Raw genomic sequence first — 24,993 nt, forward strand, 5'->3', positions numbered from 1 at the left:
GGAGTTTCACGCCTGCTCTCAGAGGTCACCTTGATACAGAGGCAGGGAAACAAAGGCTCCTGACCTTCTTAAATAAAGCTGTACTATAAAAAACATCTGATGGAAACACAGTTTTCAGAAAGGGAACAGTTGTTTTTCCCCAGCCTAGGCACGGGGAGAGCAGCTCAAACCATTTAGATGATGGAAAACCTTGAGCTGAAAATAGGACATTTTCGTGACGGTAGCAGTCCCCAGCACAGAGTACTGATGTACTGAAATCGTGATAGACTTTTGTTTCAATTTCGCAGCGTGACTTTGAGCCCTCTGGTCATGTAGTTCAATCTCCTCTGCTGGAGGACTTCAATGAATTCCGACAGAAGCAGAGAGATGCAATCTTGTTGAATAATATGACTTTTAATGGTCATTCCTCCATGTTACCAAATACAGATAAGATCCAAGATTTCGCAGAGAGAATCTCCATCTGTAGTGAGGCATAATTAGAAGTTTTGCAAATCAAGCTCTTGGTGACTTAATTTACACCATCCTCATTTGCAAACCTTATAGGACAGAGAGATTTCAAAGTATATCTCAGACCCAGGAATATCATTATGATAATCCTTAGAGCAGACCGAGCTGAAGTTTAATTTTACCCACTTTTCCTAATTCAGGCTCATTTCCTCAAATCTTCTAAATTCAGCTCTTGCTATGTTTCTAAGTTGGTCTCCCAAACTCTTTGATCAAGCAGACTACACCAGGCACCTTAGAAGATATCCACCACATGCCCATCTCCCGCGGTCATGCTAACTTTACTGCTGTATGCAGTGCCCCAGCAAACTCACTGCTGCTCTGGCAGTCGGCTCTTTTTACACAGACACTGGCCTGCGTACAAAATGTGGAATTCTGCCTTTTATGGGACTTTTGTTCCATGCAAGCAGTAACACGTGATGTTGCATCTGAAGATCTTCAGAATACGTCAGATGTTAAAGCCCTTAACACTCACTGAAACCCACCAAAGCACCTACTATGTCCAGCTGCCACAGGGCTCCCCACCAGCAGTAAAGATAGGAAATTGTGACTTTCCACTTAAAAATGATTTGTCATCCACTTACTTGCTTGAAATTCCTGCTCATCAGAGCTGTATGAAAGGTAATCAGGTTAAAAAACGTTGAAAAACACCCCATGTTAGACACGAGAAGAATCCTGTGAACTGCCACCAACCGATGTCACTTCCCAGTACAACTATACACTTCTCAAAGGGATCATGAAGCTCTGCATGAGCAGAAATGTCTAGAGGTCTTAACACTAGAGTACATAATTCATGAAAAGGCTTAGACTAAAATGTTATTTCTTCATAATTCCAATAGAACATATTAAATGGAATGACAGAACGGGAGAGAAAAATGTTAATTCTAAATCTCTCATTGTACGGTCACATGTTGTTGGAGCCTTGCTTCACAATAGGTTATATTTCTGACAAATGCGTTACTAAGGCCAACGAGACAGGCCACGTTTCCAGGAGATACTCTTACTGTAGCCTACTGCAGAAATCAGGGCAGGAGATCGCTCAGGGCTATCAAAGCTCTCCTAAACCTCCAACAGACTACTTCTACACCGAGTTACTACTTCTACATTAAAAACATTCCCAACTCCCATGGAAGAGCTGTCATTAACCCATCAAAAACAGAGAAAAAGTGACCGAGCCTAATGACAGAAACCAAAGGCAAGGACAAGAGCAAGGGTGGGCAGAGGTGGTCTGGCAAGTGGAGGCTGATGGTGACTGTCAAACACAAGAAAGCCTGCTTGAGGTTAGTAAAAAATCATTCCTCCACAGAGTCTGGTACTGCCCCCTCTTCAAAGGGGCTATTTCGTGGAATGAAGCAAAAAGAAAAAAAAGAAATCTGGGCAAAAAGACACGCTATAAAGATTTATATTTAGAGCCAAGGAGTAACAACAGACATCATGAAGACTAAATGCAGGCCCTACAGAGGATGCTGTTCAAATATAGCGAATCTTCTAAATATTTCCTCACAAGATGCATGCCTGCTTCCTGTAAGAAGACAAAGATTGAGAAGAACGTGAATTTCTATGTACTAATGCCTCAGGGGAAGTCTTACCTCGCTTTAAATAAGCTTATTTGATAGCTAGTTTGACCCATTCAGAAATAACTTTTTTGATGGCTGTTTACCTTTGATTCTGCTGCCAGAAAAACACAGAGAACAGCAATGTCTGAAGAGTTAGTTGTCTTGTGATCCAATTTCACTTGACAAGTCTTTTAAAGTGCAGGAAGGAACAACCGTGGCCAAATTTTCTTATGGCGTATAGATTTTGGAAAAAAGGAAAGGACAAGACAGCGAATAAATCAGTGCTCCTTGAGCACAGTTACGACAGCAAAACCGTAAAAATCCTATAGTCAAACAAGGAATGGCGGGCAGGTCCTTTACAGGCTCTGTTTCTGTGCTCACAGCTCCCCTGACAGCCACAGCGGTAATTAAGAGTGCCACTGCCCACCCGAGGAGATATGCAGAAATGTCGGAGAGAGGTCCAAAGGAGAACCCAGCCGGGATCGTCGGGCTAAATTTGGAAGTGATTCAGCTTTGAGACAGCAGAAAACCAAGGCCGACAGTGGCTCTGAAGAGTTCTGAAGTGGGAATGAGAGGGTAGGACAGCCCCGTCCACAGCTGGCAACACCTTTCAGCCTCCTGTGATCCAAACCCAGCCTTAATTCCCACGCCAGGGGATGGGACGGGCAGAAAGTAAGGTGAATTCTTAGCTGAAACTTCTTCCTCAAGCAGTCTTTGAAAAGTTTTGTCCTGGTAAGTGATACAGTCATTTTTTCTGTAATAAAAAGGCCACAGAGAGATATACTGCTGAGACACATAGGGGAAAACACAGAGAGAAGCAGGAGTATTTTGTTATTTAATTAAATACAAATGCCTAACGAAGGCTAGGATCATCGGAACATGGGGTCTACATGTTATCATTAACCAATGGTGCCAAGACCACCAGCTACTCCCACACTTTTAGGGAGGAGAAGGCATCCCGAGGCTGTCACGCGTGGGGTCTGGAGCTGGGAAGAGGACAGCCTAGGCGGGGTTGCCTGTTTTCCTTGGAAAAGAAATGAGGCCGTCAAGAACAAGGCCTCCAGAAAAGAGGCCTTGTCCATAAGATGTCTGTGGGATGCTGTTTACGGAAGTCCAGAAACCACCTAAAGTTCAAATTGGTTGGATTCTGGAATTCATGGTTTGTGCTAAAAAAATGAAATTTCAATATACAATTTCACTTTCACTAAGAATGAAACTAAATGCTTAAGAATATCTTCAAAAACACAGGTGAAAGTTTCTGTTTCCGAAGATTTTCAAAACTAAATCAGGCATTTCTGCAGTAACTTCATTCTTCAAAATAAAATTTACCAGATATGGAAAAACATATACCACTGTAAATGCCAGAATAGACACACGTACAGAAATAAACAGGCATGTATTCAATACGGCTTTTTTTTCCAAAATTGCTACTTTGTAGAAAAGGTAAGTTTTGCTATCAGTCCCCCATAAACTTGGATCATGTTTCTTTAACCTATTAAGCTCTGCTCACAGGTTTTTGACCCAGACGATATAATTTTTGCAGAAAGATTATTAAAATCTAATGATTAAAAGCTACCTGAAAACAGCTCATTTTCTCCTAAAATGACAGTGCAGGGATTCACACACCGAAGGGTTTCAGAGCAGGTCTTTGTGTTAACTCACAGGTTGGTCATGCAATGTCCATCAAGCTGGTGGCCAGGATTTTCATGTAAGGGAGCGTCAACCCCAGAGGAACGCCCCAGGCAGAGATACAGCACTACTCCGGGCTGCCCCTTCAGAAAATCAGACTTCATGAGACTTGATACTACCTGGCTTTCAGCAGTAGGAGTTGAAATTCCTGATCCATGACCTTTGCATAATGTCCTAAATCTCTCACCACTGGGGACATGGCTCATCAGGACAGAAGCAGCACTGTCACGGCTGGCACATGCTGCCCTGATGCACCTCGGAGCAGGGAACATCCCTCCAGCAGCTACAAAAACTACCAGTTTTCACCTCACCAACATTTTTAACTCCTCCTGGTGCATCCATTTGCTAATCTCAGCCGTTTGGGATTAAAGCTGACATTTTCAAGGAGTGACCTTGCCAGCAGCATTCCCAGTAGTAGCGTTACATCAACCTGACTGGGAGGAACCGAGGGACCCCCCTGCCTCGGCAGGGCCCAGGAACCCCTCGAGCAACCCCGGTCCTCTTTGCTTTGTCTACCTGCAACTAGACCACATACAACAAAACACTGCACTGTTGAGAATAAGAAGGTATATGAGCATCCCTGCTGTGCCCTTCATAAATTTAGAGATAATTAAAGCTTTTTAAGGTGACTCCAGGTTGAAGCTAACCGCTCTGTGATTTAAAAACAGGATCTACTTATCTGTTGCGTCTTTATTCCACGTTTGTGTTGTTGCGAGCACAGCAGAATTTGAATAGTATAAGCGCTCTTCATAAATTCCTGCTTTCCATAAATTGCCCATCGGATCAAAAGCAGAACCTCTGTGCAAGAGCACAAAAATCTCCAGGTTTTGATTTGGAACAGACGAGGCACCCTACGTTCCTCTAAGATTAAAAAAAAACCCTGTTGGCACAGCACACAAGAAAGAGAGGCAAAGGAACTACATGAAATCACTTAAAACAAAGGAGGTGGAAATTCAAAAATAGTATGAGGAACTCAGATGACAGATTGAGAAGTAGATGGACTGCAATTAAGAGGACAACTTCACGTCCAAAGAGGATGCTCCAAACACCAGTCAGAGAACAGAGACCCTCTGGACTAGCACTGAGCTGAATGCAATATAATCCAGTCTTCTGACGGGAGGACAAATTGAGGCAAATTATCAGTTACATTTTTGCAATCTAGTTAGAGATAGTTACCTCTATGCATAATTTCATAGTGCACTTCCAAATTACAGGAAAGAAAAGAAGAGTGAATGAAATCCAGGAAAAAAAGAACTAGCTCAGTTTGGAAACTGCAGGTCACTCATCTTTTGAGCTTATTGAATGGGTCATCAAGGAAAATGATGACACTGCTAAAATAAAGCAGTACATTAATCACAAAAGCCAGTCATGAAAAAAAAGCTACCAGGTGTTTTTTCTGGGCATCAGAGAAAAGGTTTGGTGGTAGAAATGAATAAAGTTCAGGAAAGTCTGGGATTTGTATTTTTAAGCTTGTGACATCTAACCACCATGACCCAACCCAAGATTTGCAGTGAGAAAATTAGCCAAGGTGTGACCTGTGTACCCACTACAGCTGACCCCAAGTGTTCACCCAAGCTGTGCTCTGCTGTGCTGGGTCAGGGCAGAGGCCCCTCCAGCCCAGCGCTCAGGTCCTGGCAGAGGCCCACAGCAGAAACCATGCTTCCATGGTTGCTACCAGGCAAGCTCGTAGTGCATTTCCATTAAGTCAAAGCTGGAATGCTTTTGTCTTCTCTGTTTTTCTGGATCTTGGGATACCCTGTAAGGGATAACTGCATCAATGGCAAAAAAATCCATTTCCCGTTGAGAACGTATGCTTAAAGGGTTGATGTATTTGCAGGTAATAGGCTTAGGAGAGTTGGAGTCTAGACTGCTGACTAACACAGATAACAGACTTTAATGCTTTTTTAATTTGGTTACTCCCCCCCCGCCCAAGTTGCAATGCGGAATTTCTCACAAAACTCAGTGTAAGACCAGAGCCTCAGACCCTGAACCCCTCTGGAGCAGTGATTAATTTCTACATTAGACCCAAACTCACAGTACATTCACTTGATAACTATGATACATTCACATAATCAGTCACACTGACATGGGTGAACTAAATCCTACTGATGCAGGGAGTTGAACAGCCAGGTTTCAATCAGGGAAAGTGAAAATCTTGCTGCAAAGAAGGCAAGAGCCCGAAGTTTGCTCTCTAGAAAAGCTACAGACTGACCTATTCTATTCTAGACCATCTACCATTTTTATTGTCCTATACCTTGTACTCATGGCACTATCAAGTCTGGGACAAACTTAAATCTACTTCGAAGGCAAAGTTTGCATCTTTCCATCTGCCTTCCTACACTTTGTAAAAGTTATTCAAGAGAACCCAGCAAAGAACTGAGGTCTAAGCCTTATGACTTCCCACTTCTGTCCTGGTTCAAGGGAAAGGAAGGAAAAGCACTGTCCTGCAAAAGGAGAAGAGCAGAAAACAAAAACAGGTCAGAAGACCTGAAAGAAAGAGAAGAGGAACACGCTTACCATCGCAGCTCATAAAGCTAGAACAATGCCTAGATATCACAGTGAATGGCATTCAATATATAAGCAATGTCTTAATTAGCCATAAATATGGTCAGCTAGTAAGTGTTGAAAGGTTACCTGATACTAATTGTGAACAAGACAAACTGAGCTGCTTAAAACAACGTGTCATGAATAATTTCTCAGGGCTTAGCAATTCTGCATGCTTCTGTAATTTGCTCTTCTCTATTATTGTTGAATAACATTCTGCTAATCATTAATTGGATAATGATTTGTTTCTATCACTAATTCAATAACGTGTTCCAAAGTGCATTTTGAAAGCTCCCAGCTCTAGAGACCATAAATATCAGGCTTATCTTCACTCAACTGCTCTGGTTGGAAGGCAGGTCCCAAGTGATGGAAGTGGAGCCTATGGAGCTTTCTGCTCGCTTTTGGGCACTCTACACCCAAAGTCACCGAAATATCCATGTTGTCTGGAGACTGAGGCAGCACTGCTTCCCTGCTCGCCTTGCAGGGCACAGATGGTATCCAACACTGGGTAGTAATTAGGAGCTTGCACATCCTGGATATTAAATGGGGGTCTGGCTGGAGATGAAGAGTTTGCCTTTAGGGGTATTCAGAAGGTGGAAATATCTCACCCCTCCTTTCCATCCCACTTCCACAGCTAAGGGTGTTCAGAGCACTCTGTGAGCTGACTGCACGCACCAACCACCCCACCGGCCTCTGGCACGGGTCCTGGGCCAGCAACCTGCTGCAATCATTTCTGCTCTGGTCAAAAGCTGGAGACAAGAAAGCCAACAATAATCCCCTCGAGCTGCCACTCCCTACTGCCTCCCTCAGAAAAGCCGGACCATTAAAAATGCCACATAAATATCACTGACAGAAAACAGGCTTCAAGGTTATTCAGCAAAGCCCCACGCACAGACAACCTCCTCTTTGTAATAGTGATAAAAATCCTGAGTTTTTTAAAAGTGCAAGTCATGGCCCAGGCAAACCCCCCTTTCAAAACCCAGCAGCTCCCTTTTTGCAGAACGGAAGGTGGTGTTGTCGGGGAAAGGTATAGCGTTCCCCCTTCACGGGCCACGGAGGCACAATCAGTTGGTACAACAGCACATTGTTGAAACACAAACCACGGAAAGCTGCTTTATGAATCCGTGCAGCCAGCTGGAACAGCCACCAACAGCTGCAAGAGGAATTCACTCCAGGACTGAATCACTTCATCGGGGTGGGGTTTTTTTCTCCTTTTATTACGTGTGGCTCAGGCGGCCGATCCTCATCCTGAAGACCCTCCACAGAGCAGCCTCACTTCTGTCTCGGCTCCCTTACATACTGCGGAACATTAATTGTTCCCGTCATATTACTTCTTCTCCTCCTGAGACATCACTTCTCCCTCTCCCATCATCTAGCTCACCAGCAGGCTTCCAACCTACTTGCATCACATTGTGCGTTGTCCTAAGCTTTCTGACAGGAAGTCAGAGGCCATTAGCGGCTTGGGGCGGCAGAGGTACAGAATTTGCCCCCAGGATAAGGGCTTTAGTCTGTGAATTGATTTGGTGTAATGATCGCCATGAACCACAAATCATGGAAACAGAGAAAATATCCAGATGGAATGACAGTTCCTTCTTGCTCTGCTGCTGATTCTGCCCTCTTTCTGATTGATATGGGCTACTTGATTACATGTGAAATATCACAGAATCACAGAATGTTAGGGGTTGGAAGGGACCTCTGTGGGTCATCTAGTCCAACCCTCCCCGCCAAAGCAGGGTCGCCTACAGCAGGCTGCACAGGACCTTGTCCAGCTGGGTTTTAAATATCTCCAGAGAAGGAGACTCCACAACCTCCCTGGGCAGCCTGTTCCAGGGCTCCGTCACCCTCAGAGTGAAGAAGTTCTTCCTCGTGTTCAGATGGAACTTCCTCTGCTTCAGTTTGTGCCCGTTGCCCCTTGTCCTGTCGCTGGGCACCACTGAAAAGAGTTTGGCCCCATCCTTCTGACACCCACCCGTCAGATATTTATAGGCATTTATAAGGTTCCCTCTCCATCAGAGCCCCAGCAAGCAGTGACACTGGAATAGACTCTCTCTATCAGCTTGAGCTTCAGGCTGGCACAAAATCGCAAGGAGGGGACCACTGGCTGCTGAAGTCGTGTGTACTTGGCATGAGTGACAGCAGGCGACATCGCAGGGGCTTTGCGATTAAATATGATTGTCTTGAGAAAATTCCTGCTTCCTTCATTTAAAACGACCATACAAACCTCCAGATTTAGTGAAAATGAATAAAAATTTCTAAACAAGTACATGCTGAACTAGGAGATATTGTCAAACAAAATGCTGACTGCCATATACCTTCTCCTAGGGTTATACTTTTATGGGATTTTCAGACTAAGAAATGCCTCTGGTGTTCTGATAGCGTAGCCATCTTTAGCCTTCTTCTACTTCAGTTCCATTGTAGAAATTCCAGTAGACCCTCATACTAAGGAACACCTCAGTATTAAGAGCAATAAGAAGATATTTTCCACCTGAACATGAAGAACAACTTCACTCTGAGGGTGACAGAGCACGGGAACAGGCTGCCCAGGGAGGTTGTGGAGTCTCCTTCTCTGGAGATATTCAAGACCCACCTGGACAAGGCCCTGTGCAGCCTGCTGTAGGTGACCCTGCTTCAGCAGGAGGGTTGGACTAGATGATCCACAGAGGTCCCTTCCAACCCCGAACACTCTGTGATTTGAAGAACAGTGTTCAACACCCACAGCAACCCTGTGAAAGCTGTTCCAGCAAACAAACAGGTACATAGCTATGACGGGCTCCAAAATGAACCGTTTAGTGGGTAACTGTGCTCAGCATCAGGGCTATCTACACGCCTTGTGCACTTTTTAAAAATCCCCTTACCTGAACTGCTACAGCGAGATGGTTCCACGAGTCTGCCGGTCTTATCGTAACAGGCAATAGCTCGCAGTCGTACACCCTCGCCACACTCCTTGGCGTCTCCGTGGGCTCGCGTTCCCCGCCGCAGCTCCGACGTACCTCCTCTGAGCAGGCAGTCGGACCAATTCCCGTGGGGTTGGGAGGTAAACACCTCGCAGGGGCACGGCTCTGTTTCAACTTGAGGATAAACTTCTGTGTCCTGGCATTTGTCTCGCTTTCTGCTTCGCCCTGTTCCAACCACAGAAATCTGTTCGTTAGCTTAACATCTGCTACTTTTGATAACAACACGTCATATTATTTATACTTGCATGAATTCAACACATTAGAACCAAGACAATCTGAATGTTAATATCCAGGAACGTTTCCGAAGCATCTATTAGCTGCTGCCAGTGCTCTGGTGTGCAAGGACAACGTATTAATCTCCAGGGGCAACCGGAGAACTTGGAAATACTGTTTTGATGGGTAGAGCAAGGAGCAAAATGCAAAGTCTTACTCTAGGAACAGTCTGTCCAGATAATGCTTTGTAATTTCATATAATATAATTTTTCTCTAATTATCTGATGAAAATAAATTGATTGTTTTGTCTCTATTTGCTCACAATCCGTGGTTGCCCAGACAACTTCCAGAGGACTCTACATCAGCCACAGCTACTTCTTTGAGGCTACTTTACAAATTAGTTAATGATGCACTCTGCACACAAACCCTGCTTTGAAGAAAACAGAACAGATAATCCCCAGTAAATCACTGGGGCTGGGAAGCATTTCATTGCTTTCTGATTTTATGTTTTCATTTGCTCTGTTCCTTCAACAGGTTTTAAAAGCAGGCTCTTTCAGTAGCCTCAGCAAGCAGCAGCATTGAAATCAACCTGTGGTGCAGCTCTCTGCAAGTGCACTCTCCGTGCCCTGTTCCTGGAGGACTTCTAGACGTGAGAAGAGGTCCCTGACAGAAACAGAGATAATGTAAAGAAGAAAATTCATGCTCCCTGCATCCCTACAACTGCCCAAGGGAACAAATGTCTGTATACAGCCTCTGAAGATAAAATCAATGCTTTTCTTGGCATGGGTTAGCCAACGTGACGTGGAGCAATCTTTACACTGGCTGAGCTCAGGAACGTCTTTGCATTTGGCATCTGCACAGAAGGAGAGAATTCATCTTCACTAACAAACCGCTTCTGTATCCCATTCTCAAAATGTTCCATGGGGATCTTGGAACTTCTGCAAACAGTTTTTAAAGCTTTGATCCCAAAAGAAATCTTTTCTCTTTGGTAGTGTGCATAAATAAGACACTAAACACAAAAAATAAGTTCTATAACCCAACAACCCTCTTTCTAGTCTTGAACCACAAGTCATTTCACCACACATCAGTAGGAGAACAGGCTGGCTGTCGTCAATACCTATTGCATACAAACACCACAGCACCTCCAAAGAAAAGGGCACCAACCGCAGACCCTTAATATCACTGTCCTTCATGCCCCAGCTCTTTCAAAATTGTATTTCCAAAGTTCTGAGGAATGTAAAGTTCGCCGGCACAAAGGGATAATAAACACCAAGAAAATAGTGCTGGCATCTTTATTTTTTTATGTATATAAAAATATCTATCTACACATTTATGAGCAAATTCAGGTAAGGTATAAGAGGTACAACTCCACAAACTTCAAGGAAAGTCTTTAAAAAGGCTTTAAATAGATGAGAAGCTCTCTAGTGGCATTTCCAGCATTTTATGTTTGACGAGCTGACAGAAGCCACAAACTGAGTGTACACATACAGCTGTACGTTCTGCATTGTATTAGTAAACATGGGAATTTGGGACTTGCCCACATTATGCCATTATTACATGAAGCACGTCAGACACAGGTAAGGATGCTACTAATCTCACACTTATATGACACTTTTTTCCAACCTGTCCTGCCATCTGGAGAAGAGAAGGCTGTGAGGAGACCTCAGAGCAGCCTTCCAGTACCCGAAGGGGCCTACAAGAAAGCTGGGGAGGGACTTTTACAAGGGCTTGTAGGGATAGGACAAGGGGTAAAGGGTTTACACTGAAAGAGGGTGGATTTAGATGAGATATAAGGAAGAAAATCTTCATTCTGAGGGTGCTGAGGCCCTGGCCGAGGTTGCCCAGGGAAGCTGTGGCTGCCCCCTCCCTGGAAGGGTTCAAGGTCAGGTTGGACGGGGCTTGGAGCAACCTGGTCTGATGGAAGGGGTCCCTGCCCATGGCAGGGGGGTTGGAACTCGATGATCTTTAAGGTCCCTCCCAACTCAGACCATTCTATGATTCTATTCTATGATCTCTTTTGTAGGAATCTTCCCTCTAATGAATTTGCTACGAAAGCCCTGTTTTGAGGGCAAAAGTGACATTCATCCCATACCCTTCACAAAGAAGCAGTTTTAGAACTAGTGATAGTGGTATTTTTACCATCTTCACAGACTGCTTTAAAAATTACTATTTTTAGTAACTCACCAAAAAGTACATAAATCTTTCAATTAAATAGTAATTTCTTTTTAAAATTGAATTTATGAACATTGACAAATATTATGTACATGAAGCATTACCAGGTAGTATATGCTTTACATAAAAAACATATGAAACATTAAAAATGTACCTTTCTACAGAAAGTGTGCTGTATCCATAGTACAGAGAATTAACTGACTGTATTAATTAACTGAAGACTTACCTAAAAACTGTGTTTTCATTATAATGACTTTCAATTTTGATATGTTCTGTAATACGTCTTTCAATTCTTAAGTAATGACTAATTTTATATGTAGAGTCTATGATTACTTACAAAGTGAAATGAGTAATACTATTAAAAACTGAGTGGGAGGTAAGCAAATACTTAGCAAACAATTAGCAGATTCCCACTAAATGACATTGTTAATGAACTCCTCTAATGAAGCCGAAGCATTCACCTGAGCATAGACACACAGAGCGATGAACAAGGAGGTACAATTCATGCATGCTTACAGAAAGGTGAAATACATATGGATTAAGGAGTCTTAACAGCATGAAGGACTTCCCAAACAGCGCTTTCCTTAAATCTCCGGACTGAGTTCACAGGGATGAGATTTTTTTCCAAGACTTTTGGCCAGCTCCAATTCTCACCAAGTTTTATGGAAAGACAGGTCAGCACCAATCTCATCGACTTCCCCTTTTGAACCGTGACCAAACCAAAACTGACGTCCAATGTGGTCCTCCCTCGCGGCTCCCCGTGGTGTTGGGCAGACGCCACCCCAGCACCACGACCCAGGACATCCCCCGCATGGTCACCACGGGCTTCTCAGGACCGCTTTGCCGCAAGCGGGCTGAGACCCAGAGCCCCTTCCCAGCAGGAGGAAGGGAACCCAGCAAGGTTGTATGGGAGCAACTGGTGGTGCTGGGTCACAAACGCAGTGCAGGTAAGGAGACAAGCCATCAAAACCTCAATACCAGAAACCGTTTTTGGTCCACTTACTTGGATCTATGTCTGATGTAGAACCGAGTAAGAAAGGGGATAGGTAGGGCCATACTGTTTTGTAACTTGCACAGATGTTCAAAAAGAAAATTCAGATTCAAAACCACCTGAAGTAAGTTTTCACTTAATTCTTACATATTTTCTGTAAGATCAGGCACCATTTATTAGAGGCTTTCCACTACTATAAACATACAGGCCTTGATATAGAGAACATTTCAGAACATGCTCTTTGGCAGAAACAATAGAGCCTTGTGTAATAACGATTTTTCATGTGAAAGAGAACTCTTTGTCCTTTAATGAGCCATATTGACGAACGGCAGCTTGAAGCCATTATGTCTGTATACTGTAATTGTAAGTTACTGAAAACTTGGATCATTCCAGCAGTAACAAACTGAGTAACAAGCTAGCCGTGCAGCCAGGTACAAGTGAGTCTAGAAGAAAGGAGCAGTGGTAGCCACCGTACTTTGCTGCCATTCAGTTCCCAGGCATTATCACAGCAGATATTTTTACAACAACGTTCATATTTTACTCCATAGCAGAAGCCTTTGAAGTTTCAACTCTTTTCACAGAGCAAACTTAAGCCAGCTACACCACAGCTCCCAAACACAACACAGAAATACGAAAAGATGTGAGTGTTCAGGATAACAATAACAGTAGATTCCTTGTAAGCCTTCTGAAAGAAATATAATTAATCTTGATTTGACTTAGCTATGCATGTGGGGGGAAGACAACTCCTAACAAAACAAGCAGCTCCAAACTGTTAATGTCATCGAGTTTTAAAGCTTTTCAGTTTGGTCAGCATTCAAATAACATAATAACAAACCACGACAGCAACTACAGGAGACTGCTCCATGAAGTGGTTTGAACTCTAGAGTGTTTAATGAATACCTATAAAAGATCAAACAAAACGGTTTTAACGATACTGTTTTTTCTTTATTCACGGTATTTATTTGCCCTGTTGAACTACTGGATACTGCTGAGCACAAAACTCCCAGTTTTAAATTTCCTCCAGATTTCAATGATCTTACAAAGAAAATCACACCGATTTTTATTCTTGTATACACATTTGCTCCATGCTGCCCAGATTAATAGGTCAGATAAACTTGCACAATGCGTAGTTACTGTTTTATTTGGTTTATGTCTAAAAATGGCTTTCTACCACCGAGGTTTCCTGCACCATTCTCATACCGATATGTGCGTGCATAAAGCAGGCACCGATCAGTATCAGATCAAAAAATCAATTAAGGACGATCACTATTCTGTCTGGATTTTCCCAAAACCCCAACATCACCCCACCACCATCTGAGAGGCATTATACACAAATATCACCACCAGATAAATACTCTAAAAGATTCTACCTGTGAGTGACCGTCTCCTACTTCTGGTCGATTCGCAGTCAAGCGAGCATGCTGTAAATTTAGACCAGGGGGTAAACATGCAGTCGTCTTTGCAGGGAATGAGACACTCCTGTACGAGAGCCGGCATCGCTCCTGCCCACCGCATGCAGTCACCGACATCGGCAGAGTCCTCGTGCTCTGACAGGCACGTTACAGCTGAAAAGTAAAGGCACAGAAATCTTGATATTCTTATACACAATGTATTATACTCTGTGAAGTCAGCACTTGTGTTCTATGTGAGATTCACTCTCCTGGGTTAATAGGACAAAGCTGACTTATTTTTAGGTCGTTATTCATGCGTCACTCAAAGATGTGCTAGAGGCTTCATAAAACCATAAAGACACATTCTTATTTGAGCAGTGTGTTATCTAAATGACAACATAAATTCAATATTCTCAAGGAGGCTGTCATTGCAAGAGTTGGGGCAACAGCTTAACCAATGATACACTGTACGACCAAACGAGAAAAGGTAGAAAACTATAGTTATGTGCCATACAGCATATTTGGTAGAGGGCACGATTCCCAACTTGTGATGCACACAATACCCACAGAACTGAAACTGCTTCAAAGTGGTAGAAAAAAAGCTTCCTTCTCCAATACCGCCTTTCTTCCCGTATTTCAGATGAAGGGAAGAAGTGTCTGAGCAGCTTTCCCATACCGAGCGGTGACCTCTGCTACAGCTAAACGCTTCTTGCCACGAGGTGTAAACACCAGGTCTGCCCCCTCCAAACTGAGCTCCCTGAACACTGTGCTCTCCCGATCTCTGGCCATCTGAACCTTTGAATCTCATGCATAAATGGAGATGTTTAGGAAGAAGGGCACAAGCGTTCAGCCTCCGGCCACGAAAGGGGCTGCAGCTCCTGCACTCTACTAGAAGCCTGCTTTTACAGTGCACCATAGCTTGCTATAAGAGCACTACTGAATGGATCTATTAACAGAAAAAAAACACAAAAACAAGAGCTCGGCGGGTCTCAGTTGAGGACAGTGTCACCCTGCCGAGCTCCATCCAACCTCACGTGCCTTCGCACATGGGCAGAGGCAGAGCCGCTGTGCATGTACTGAGCCAAACCCCTTTTCCTTCAACATCCCTGTCCTTTTTTGGACTGTAATGATTAGTTTTTCAGGGTGGATAATGGCACTGTATAGCCATGATGAAGGACAAAAGTATTAATATATAAATCTGAGTCACAGGAAGCCTATATTAAAACTTGCTAAAGTTTCAGTGAATTAATAATAACTAATTATAATAAATAAAAATAGCCTGCACATCATGGAGTCTTTCTTTTCATTAATAATAATTAATTCTCACAATATCTCCAAGACCATAGGCTATTTATATCCTACATTGTAGGTTAACCAAAGCAAAGACAGGTCGTGACTTGATTAAAGTAATGAACTCAGGGACAGAGTTAGGAATTGAATTTGGCCCCAAGAGTTTAGTCAAGCCAGGCGCTCTGATTTCAGGCAAGTCCCCACATCCTATCACAAAGCTACAGAAGATGAAATTATTTAATCCAGATTTTATTATTTAACTTTAACAGCCTGTGATATTATTTTATGGAGATTCCTAAATAATTCAGGTTTTGGAGGCTGCATATATTTTTCCTTGTTGCCAGCACTTAATGTAACTAGGAGTGCATGAAGAAAAAGGGAAAAAAACCTCCCTGTTTTCTTACAGCTAAAGGATTTACCGGGGTGTAACTTTGCAATGAATACACATGATTTTTGGTTTTTAACTACAGTACTGTATGGGAGCAAGGGATGGGCTGGCAACCACCTGGAAATAAAAAAAATCTTATTAAAATGTAATCAGATTTCTAAGGAAAAAATCAGCATTTTGAAGAGCGTGGAAAAGGCAAGCGATCGTTAAAAGTCTCTTTAGACTCAAGTGACAGTAAATCAGCATATTAACAACTACCTCTAAATTGCTGATCCTTGCCTTTCACTTTCAGTCCCTGTGACCCTTTCCATCTCTCAACTCTGGCAGTCAGAAACTCGGAGACGCTCCCCTGCTCAATTACGAGAGCGCGAGGACAGAGGTCACCACTCTGTATGGGAAAACCGGGTAATTGCCCTCTCCCAGAAGGTTAAACACATAATAGACTCCGATGCCCAAGGTCTGTGTGGCCTCATTACCTTCAGCAAGGACACCAAAGATTCGGCAACGCAAACGTGTCCATGCAAGTTACGGCCAAGTGAATGCAAACCATCTTCTCTGCATCGCTACACCCAGTGGCATCTGCAGGGAAGCAAATGACACCCTGCGCTGCCAGCCCCACGAAGCAACGTTAGCAATCACGTAACAAACCATCACGTTGCAATGTTTACTGCCACCTGACAGAAGACCACAATTAATTGAGGGCTACAAAAATGATCCGAGGGCTGGAGCACCTCTCCTATGAGGACAGGCTGAGAGAGTTGGGCTTGTTCAGCCTGGAGAAGAGAAGGCTGCGGGGAGACCTGATCGCAGCATTTCAGTACTTAAAGGGAGCCTATAGGAAAGATGGGGACAATCTTTTAAGTAGAGACAGCAGTGACAGGACAAGGGGTAATGGTTTTAAACTAAAACAGGGTAGGTTTAGGCTGGATATAAGGAAGAAATTCTTTACAATGAGGGTGGTGAAACACTGGAACGGGTTGCCCAGAGAGATAGTGGAGGCCCCATCCCTGGAAACATTCCAGACCAGGTTGGACAGGGCTCTGAGCAACCTGATCTAGTTAGCGGTGTCCCTGCTCGCTGCGGGGGGGTTGGACTAGATGACCTCTAGGGGTCCCTTCCAACCCAAAAATGTCTATTTCTATGATTTCTATAATTCCTGACATTTATTAATGGCAACACAAGTGATGGAACTTCTAAATATTGATGTTAAACCAGACGCTCCGTGCTGCAATGAGTTATTGTCTAATGGCCTGATCTTCTGCACAGATGTCCTTAATTTTAAGCATACAAGTAATTCGCAGAGTTCTCTGAACCTATTTAGACGCTAAAAGTGATGGATATATAAGGACATTTGAGATCAGGGCAAATATTTGACAGACATCATGGAGCTTAAAGAAATTAGTGGCAATAGTCAAAATGGGCAGAGGAAAGTTAAATTAAAACAACAAATAATATAGTGGAATATACATGTATAACCATGGAAAGAAGGAAGAGCTGAAAAGAAGAAAATATAATGGACAGTACAGTAAGAGACACAAGACCTACAGGAGGAGAGGAGAAGGATCTCCTGTGAGGTGACTAGGGACAGGCAGGTGGTTGGAAATACAGAATTGCTTCTCTTCTCTACTTTAGGAATTTTTATAGGTGCAGATCCTGGTAACTCCATCAGGTCATTCCTGACAAAGCAACAAAGCCTCTGTGTCAGCAAGCAGAGAAGGCAGTGGCCAAAGAGCAAGGAATCCAGAAAGCTTTTTTTGATGCCTAAAATACTACATAAAGAACAAACATTCCGCTTGCTTCCCACTCTCCTGGACTTCTGCACCTCTCCATGCCAATGGCATTCTTACTAAGCTGGAGGGCCCAGACGAGCACCTCTTTGGTGACCCAACCAGCAGGTGCATCGCTTTGCTGGGAGAGCAGGCACTTCATGTTTTACATGCACAAAATAAAGCATCTGGTACCCTTACACACCAAAAACCCACACCTCCTCAGACCGGCCTAAGCAGTGCGATGCATTTCACTCAGCTTAGGAGGCAACTCATTCCCACTCCAGAGTCTGGAAGCATCTTCCAAGCTGATGTCAATACATGACTTCTTCATTTTGAGCTGAATAATCTTCAAAAGCCTGAGCTCAGTGAGCCCTATCTCTACAGCATGTCAGTCATAAGAAATGGCAGGATTTCTGCTCCGTGCTTATAGCTATGTTTGAGGTGAGCAGCACCAACTGCTAAAATAAAATAGTGAAACAAAAGTCAATCAGGGCAGTTTAATGGGCTGAGGAGGGGCAGAGAGGAAGCAGCAGAGCTGACAGATCCACTCCAGTGGTTCAGGAACCAGTCACCTCATTACTGTCTGCTGCACACTTCTTCCCCATTTAAGTTAGCTTTAACTGATAAGAAAAAAAAAGCATTTTCAAATATATGCACTTCTGGAAACAGAATGAGACAAATTTGTCTTCAGTGGACTTTCAGGTAAGTTAGTAAAATTATTTCTCCTCAGTGGTTTCAAACTAGTGATTGTTTTGGCTCATGTATGCTTTATGTTGCATGAAAAATATTTCCCCGTAATCCTCAGTTCTGTCACAATAGTTTTAAATAAACTCCTACCGCAAAGCCATTTCTACTATGTCAACATCTCATTTTTTTTTAAAGTGGGATACCACTGGAGGGCAAATGCAGTCCATTTGCAGCCCTATGCACTGAGAAAAAAAATCACCTAGTAATGATAAATCCGTCCTAGATATGATCTGTGATTTCTACCATCTCTGCGGCATTTAAAATGGACACAAACATATGAATAGAAACAGCTAATAACAGGACCCTGCCAGATAAAGGGTTTCAAATTATAATACTGATTCCCACAAAGAAGCGAATTGCAGGATTTCCTTCTGAACTCCCACGGTTCTTTCTTATTACCACCAGTCAACGCTACCAAAATGGAATTAAACACTTGGGGCCAAGCTGCAGGATGACAATTTAATGCAGTTCTGTTCATATAAAACAATGCCTGGCACAAAAAAAAAAAGCACACCTTCTCTCATAATGATAAAAAGAAGATGAATTAAACTAAAAGGTAACCAGGTTTAAAATGCTAAAAGAAAATACCTTTTTCTCAGAGCAGGGCTGGAATTGTTTAACAGACAGCGTGGATACACCCGTTCAGCTGCCAACAAAAGTCAGCGACTAACACGACTGATGAAAAAAGCTGCAGATGCAACCGCTTTCCCTCAAGGCATAAGTCAAGTGTTAAATGCATGGTTTGGGGAGGAAATCTCCCTTTCTGCTGGTAAGGAGTCCTGTTAGGATACTCCACAAGGACTGCTAACGAGATACTCAGTACGACAGTCTCTGTCTTCTTGCTTTGTATTTACACCCACCAGAGCATGTTTGCATGCCATCAGCTCAGCATATGGCACACGGAAGCATATGGAAGCTATATTCTTTAACTACATTCATCTTAAATTAAAAATAAACAGCAGACACTTCCATAAACTTTTACATGGCGAAAACCGATGCTTGCACGCTGGCAAATTGCAGAGGCGCCGAATGCGTCCTTAGATGCCGTTACACCACCACCAAAGCAGCACGCCAGCACCAAACAGGGGGTTCAAGGGCTCAGGTGCTCTCAGTAGGCACCTGCCCGACTTAAGAGGGCTACAGATGGTCCTAACAACAGGAGTGTATTGAGAAAGGAATATTACAGGCAGTGTTGCATCCAGTGAGGAAAGATAACATAAATATAGTTCCTCTTGCCTACAAATCCAACTACAGACAGTCTTGGTAATCATATTCGTTTACCAAAGTTATAATCAATTCTCCTTTAAAAATGCATTTCAACTGCTTCCAAAGGGTAAAAAGCTGAAGCGTGAGAATGTCAACCATGAACCAGTAAAATTATATTGCAGTATGGCACTTCAATTTGGGAAACCTAAATTAGTGGTTTTGAAACTCTGGAATTAAATGTCATTAGAACATCTGAAAACAATGCCTGATAATTCCAGGAGGGTACACTCAGGCAAAACACTAAAATAAAGCTATGAGTTAGTGTAAATCTAATGGCTGGACTTCGAACAGAAACAACAGGATAGACAAGAGGCGTAGACATGATGATGTAATAATCTTCTCTGGCTTCAAATTCGAAGAATGTGTGAAAAATCAAAGTCAGCATGTAAAGTCAATGGAATTATTTAAATGTAGTTGTTTACATCTTCCTTGTTCAGAAAAAATTTCATTTTGTGTTGCATAATTGTTCTTACTACCCCTCAATGTAGCAAGACAACGTATCACTTCTTACATGTATCACTAAGATAAGTGACAAGGAGTTCAGGGATAATACGCTAGAAAAATAGAAAATCACTTTAAGGCTCCAGACTCATTGACTATAAGCACAGTCTCATAACTCCTGACCGCCTCATTTATTTTCTATATTGATACTCCTTCATACTCATAACGGGTTCCTCCAAAATCCCAGGTTGAATATTTTTGTTATTCTTGGTATATTAATGCAAACTCTAACTATAGAAGGAGACCAGAAACAGACATAATAGAAGATATAAGATAAGGCTTTGCTGAGACTGAGGTTTAAGTCTAAGGCTCTGATTCTGTAACGACCAAAGCATGCACTTAAGTTCACCACTGTGACCCCCACCTTGGATGCAGCAGTGCTCCCTGCAATGAAGCGAAGCGCATCCGAAGTTTGTACTTACAGAAGCAAACCATAAAATAACCATGAAAAAAAAGTCTGAGGAAAAGAACAAACGATGCCAGGAGGGACATCGCAGACACAAATCTAACAAACCTAACGGAGGAAGAGCTGGAACAACTAGTTATGCAGCAGGGTAACCGGCTCCAAGATAACCAGTTTCCCAGTTGGTAATTATTAATGATATTGACAGTAGTGCTAAAGGGCTAACAAATGCCACCGAGCAAACAGAGCGCTGAATAAACACAGAGCCCAACCAACGTGCTCTATAAACAAACAAGAGGAGCCCGAGATGAGGTTGGGAAGCAATAAAGATAGTAAATATCAACAGAAAAGATAAAGGAAAGCAACTGAAATGATTTGCATGAAAAGGGGTCAGGGAAGAATGGGGCAGAAGAGCTGCGTACAGAGCATTAGCATGGAGAAGAGGCTGTAACAGGCAAAAAGGGAGAAGTTTGGGATAGAAATAGGAGTGAACTACAAAAAAAAGCATGCAAACCTGAAGATCCTTCTCATGTTAAAGGCCCATGTTTAAGCTGCTCTTTGGGTTGGTTTCTCTCTGCAGCCTTCCCACAATAAGACATGTACACGGGGAAAAAGACAGGTTAATCTAGGTACAGGAGCCTCAGAAGAGGAGAAGCCCCAGCTTCAGCCTTCTGGAGGCCAGCATGGTGGGAAGCCATCTGGTGGGAAGCCACCCCCAGTGCAGCCACAGCCGGGGCAGCCGTCCCAGTGTCCACGTGTCCAACTCGACCGCAGAGCTTCCCTGCAGCTTCACATCATCGGCATTGACCAGGCGGGAAGGGACAAAGAGGTCTGTACCCGAGGCCTGCGCACCAGAGGCGCACATCCCTCCCACACCGTTCCCTCTGCGTGGCTCGGAGCCTCTCGGCTAATGCCGCAGAGCAAGCACAAGAACGGATCAGTTTGTCTGAAAGGGGATTAAATATGCCCAGGGTTGCATATTTAAACCAGTAAAGTGAGAGCAGGGTGACCTCTGTCATTTAGTGCCTTAAACTGGACTCTCCCCTGTTCCATTTCAAAATAAATCCTTAGAGAACAATTTTTCTTTGACACTTACGGATGAGGTTATCGATTATTTGGTTGGCAATATATGATTTGCATCACTGAAAGAACGGAGCTGGACATGTCAATTTTGTGACTCAATGTTTTCATTCTTCCTCATCTGTGAGCCAAGACTGCCCACTGTTCAAGGAGAAGTCAGAGAGAAATGCATTGCTGTAAAGCCCATTCCTCCTCCCACCCACACACTGACTGCAGAACGCAGGATTGATACATTCATGTCTAGCACTATTTTCATTTCAATACAAGTGTTTTCTTATTGCAAGTGGTTCACACTCTGCCTAGCTAGAAAGACAAAATAATATGATTTTTTAATGTTTCAAATTTACTTTGGCCAGTGAATAACTGCACTCTGAGTGCTTCTGCATTATGCAATCAATCTAAGGAATCTTTCACAATTTTCCCTTTTTTTCTAACTTTATTATAGGTTTTGAATTGCTTTTACTTTCATTTTCTATTAAAAAGAAAATCAATGGAAGTGCATTAGATGATTAATGACAGAAATTATGCTTCTGCTCCTTTCAGGGAACATAACAAAACACAAAAATATGCCTCCTTTTTTTCTCTTTCTGTGGTCTGCAATTACTAAAATTACTCGAGTTCAATTTATTTGTAGCACCTATCATCAAGTTATATTTAAGATAAATTATTTATTGCACAACTTGAAAATAAAACTAAGACATCCTGTTATACATACACACATTGAGACCACAGTAAATGAAGAGAATCAAATATGCCAAATAACACAAGAGAGAGAAAATGGAAAACAAACACAATGTTTACAGTATTTCTAGTACCTCAGATTGGAAAAATCACTTTGCTGACTAAGAAAACACTGACTTTCTCCTGAAAGCTCTGCCTCAGCTATGCATTCACTGTCCAGTGTCTTTCGTAAGAGCTGAATGAACTCAAAATCTAACGCAGCCTGTTTTCTTCCAGCCAGGTCCAGTTTTTGGTAGCACCCCATGGTCATCTGTCACGACAGCAGAAGAGAGCTCAACACTACAGCCAACTCTCACGGCAAACCCAGCCTTGGGAAGGGCTCAGCAGACAGCCCTGTAAATTTGCCCAGCCAAACATCCACTTCGGTCTGAATGTTTTTGGTATGGGTTTGAGAAAATTACTCGCTTGTATCATCTTTCAGGTAGTTGGACATTAGAAAACACTGCATTATGTTGGTTTAGGAAAATATATTTCAAAATCTTGCTCTGGAAGGCAGGCACTCTGCCATTTCACTCCATCTATCCCTTTACAGTAGAGCGCAGATACTACATCCAGAACACAATGCTAACACACCGGCATATTTACAACTCCCCCAACACTATATTTAAAACATTATGGTCCAAGGTAACACCTGAAGATTTTAATCTACCCTTCCTCCTCAGCTCCCCAGCTCTGGCTCTTCTCTTTCTGGCATTCAAAACCCCTCGCTGCCCTTGGCCGGCCAGGGACCAGCAGCCAAGCCGCTGCAGACACAGACGGGCCCTTCGACAACTGCTCAACTCCTCCTGATGCCTCCTGCTCTCACCTGCCCGTTGTCCTCCTCCCCCAGCCAATTCTGCTGTCAGTGCCCAAACCCTGTCCTACCAGGCACGCTCCCAGCCCGAGGAAGACGGCACAAATTCGCCTGCCCTTGCCTAGACCTCCTTGTTACAGACAGGGGATGTGTGGCAGCCTGGTGTCCATCGGAGTGGGTTCATCTCATTTTCTCCAAAATTCGTGTTTGCTCACTGCCTGGCCACACAGCTAACACTGAAGGGAGAATAAGTTTGTCTGAAATTATCAATTCATCCCTGGCAGTACTGCCCACATCGTGCTGTTTATACCATTGCACCTAAGTAAATATACACAGGTTTGGACTGGTGTAAAAAAAGACCAGAATGTGGTCTCTTCTATTTATTTGCATTTTTAATTAACTATGCTTTTGCAGAATTCAGACCACCACGGCATTTCACAGCATACATACTTGCAATTTTTAATCAAAGTCCAAAACTGCAATTCAGAAGGTAGTAACATGGAAATTTGGGAACTCCCTCATCACTTTGTCTTCCACTCATAGAAACTGCTGTCAAATTTTTCTAAAGTACCAACGGATTTTGCAGATACAGTCCTGCATAAAACTTTCCACTTCAACTGTCACTTTTCGATGGTAAAGAACAGATAAGAATACTAATTGCTTTGAGATCTGAAGTCTGGCTACTCACCTCCAGCCTAAAACTGATAAAATAACTAAATCTAATTTGACCCAAGCTAATAAAAATGCATACTCAAATAATTCATGTTCTCTAAATTAAGTACCTTTCAGTCATCATACAATACTGCCTACCTTGTGAGACAAAATAAGGGTACTGTACTTGGGATGGAACGGTCAGCACAGTCTAAGTAGAGTAAAGACACCGTACTCAAATTAAAGGTGAGAAAGGCAGAAAGAGATTGTGAAAAATTGCCCACGCACAACCTTGAGAGATGAAATGTTTGGGCCTCTCAGGAGATTTGCCTGGTAGGAAACCTAAGTACGCAGATTTGAATCCCAGTAAGAGCAAAGTCATGCTCTCATGCGTGGGAGTTTCATACATATATACATAATGTATAAATTATACATACAGAGAGGCTTCTTACACTTCTTCCTAAACATTCCTAGTGTGGGGGGAAAAAGTGTTTTACAGAAACCCCACCTCAGGGCATCCTTTCTTTAGCAGGAAAACAAAAAGACAAACAAAACCAAAAAACCTCAGCTTCCCCAGAAGAGACTAACAGTCCAAGAGAGTGAAGGATATATATTTCATATAGTGGGTATAAAAAAATCCCAATTCCCATAAGTGTAAGCACTGGTACTTCCCCTGGGTCATGTTAAATTAACTTTTCTGTGTGAGCGCAGGAGTTCCAACAGGTTTGCTTCTTAAGAAGAATAAAAATAATTACACTCCTCTTTCCTTATGTTTGTTGTTCCGATCATTCTCGGTGCTAGTGCACTCCTTGTTACTCCTCTTTTGAAGCTAACAGATCTAAAGGGACTATTTGCTTTCCCCTTCTAGTCTCTTAAAAGCAAGGTAGAAGATCAGAGAAGATGCAAAGGGAGATCTCTTCCAGCACATTATGTTTCCTTACGACGATCTTCTCTTCCTTTCTTACAGGCAAAAAAAAAGGAAACAACATTTCTTATTTAGCTGCTGCTACTCTCCTTGAATTTCTACCAAATTATTATAATTGAGAGTGGGTTATAAATCAGATTATATTCCTGCTGAAGCAACAGGAAAACTCACGTTTGTTTCAACAGGAAAAGAACAGATCCTATTACATTTTCTTTCTAATATCTATGATGGACGCATTCATTCACACGCATTTGTTTCTAAAGCAATTACACAACCCAAGCACTGATTGATCACTATAGGATCATTCATGTATAAAAGATACAATATTTGGACACAAAAAGTTCTCTGTTTGTGATTTCTTTACCCTTGGCCGAGATCATTTAATTTATAGTTTGTTTAACCGAAAAAAACCAATCAAATGCAAT

The 24,993-nt window shown here is 42.7% G+C and overlaps 1 protein-coding gene across 1 annotated transcript in view; it reads right to left on the reverse strand.

Annotated features, from left to right (window-relative positions):
- Positions 1–24,993, reverse strand: part of THSD7B (thrombospondin type 1 domain containing 7B) — a 349,180-nt gene that overhangs the window by 95,347 nt on the left and 228,840 nt on the right. Inside the window, exons 14-15 of the mRNA XM_075430128.1 lie at positions 13,994–14,188; positions 9,149–9,412 (exon numbers count right to left, since the gene is read on the reverse strand). Of these exons, the coding sequence (XP_075286243.1) occupies positions 9,149–9,412; positions 13,994–14,188 (459 nt within the window). The remainder of the gene's footprint in view (positions 1–9,148; positions 9,413–13,993; positions 14,189–24,993) is intronic.

This window comes from Opisthocomus hoazin, chromosome 9 (assembly GCF_030867145.1).
Source record: "Opisthocomus hoazin isolate bOpiHoa1 chromosome 9, bOpiHoa1.hap1, whole genome shotgun sequence".
Lineage (NCBI taxonomy): Eukaryota > Metazoa > Chordata > Aves > Opisthocomiformes > Opisthocomidae > Opisthocomus > Opisthocomus hoazin.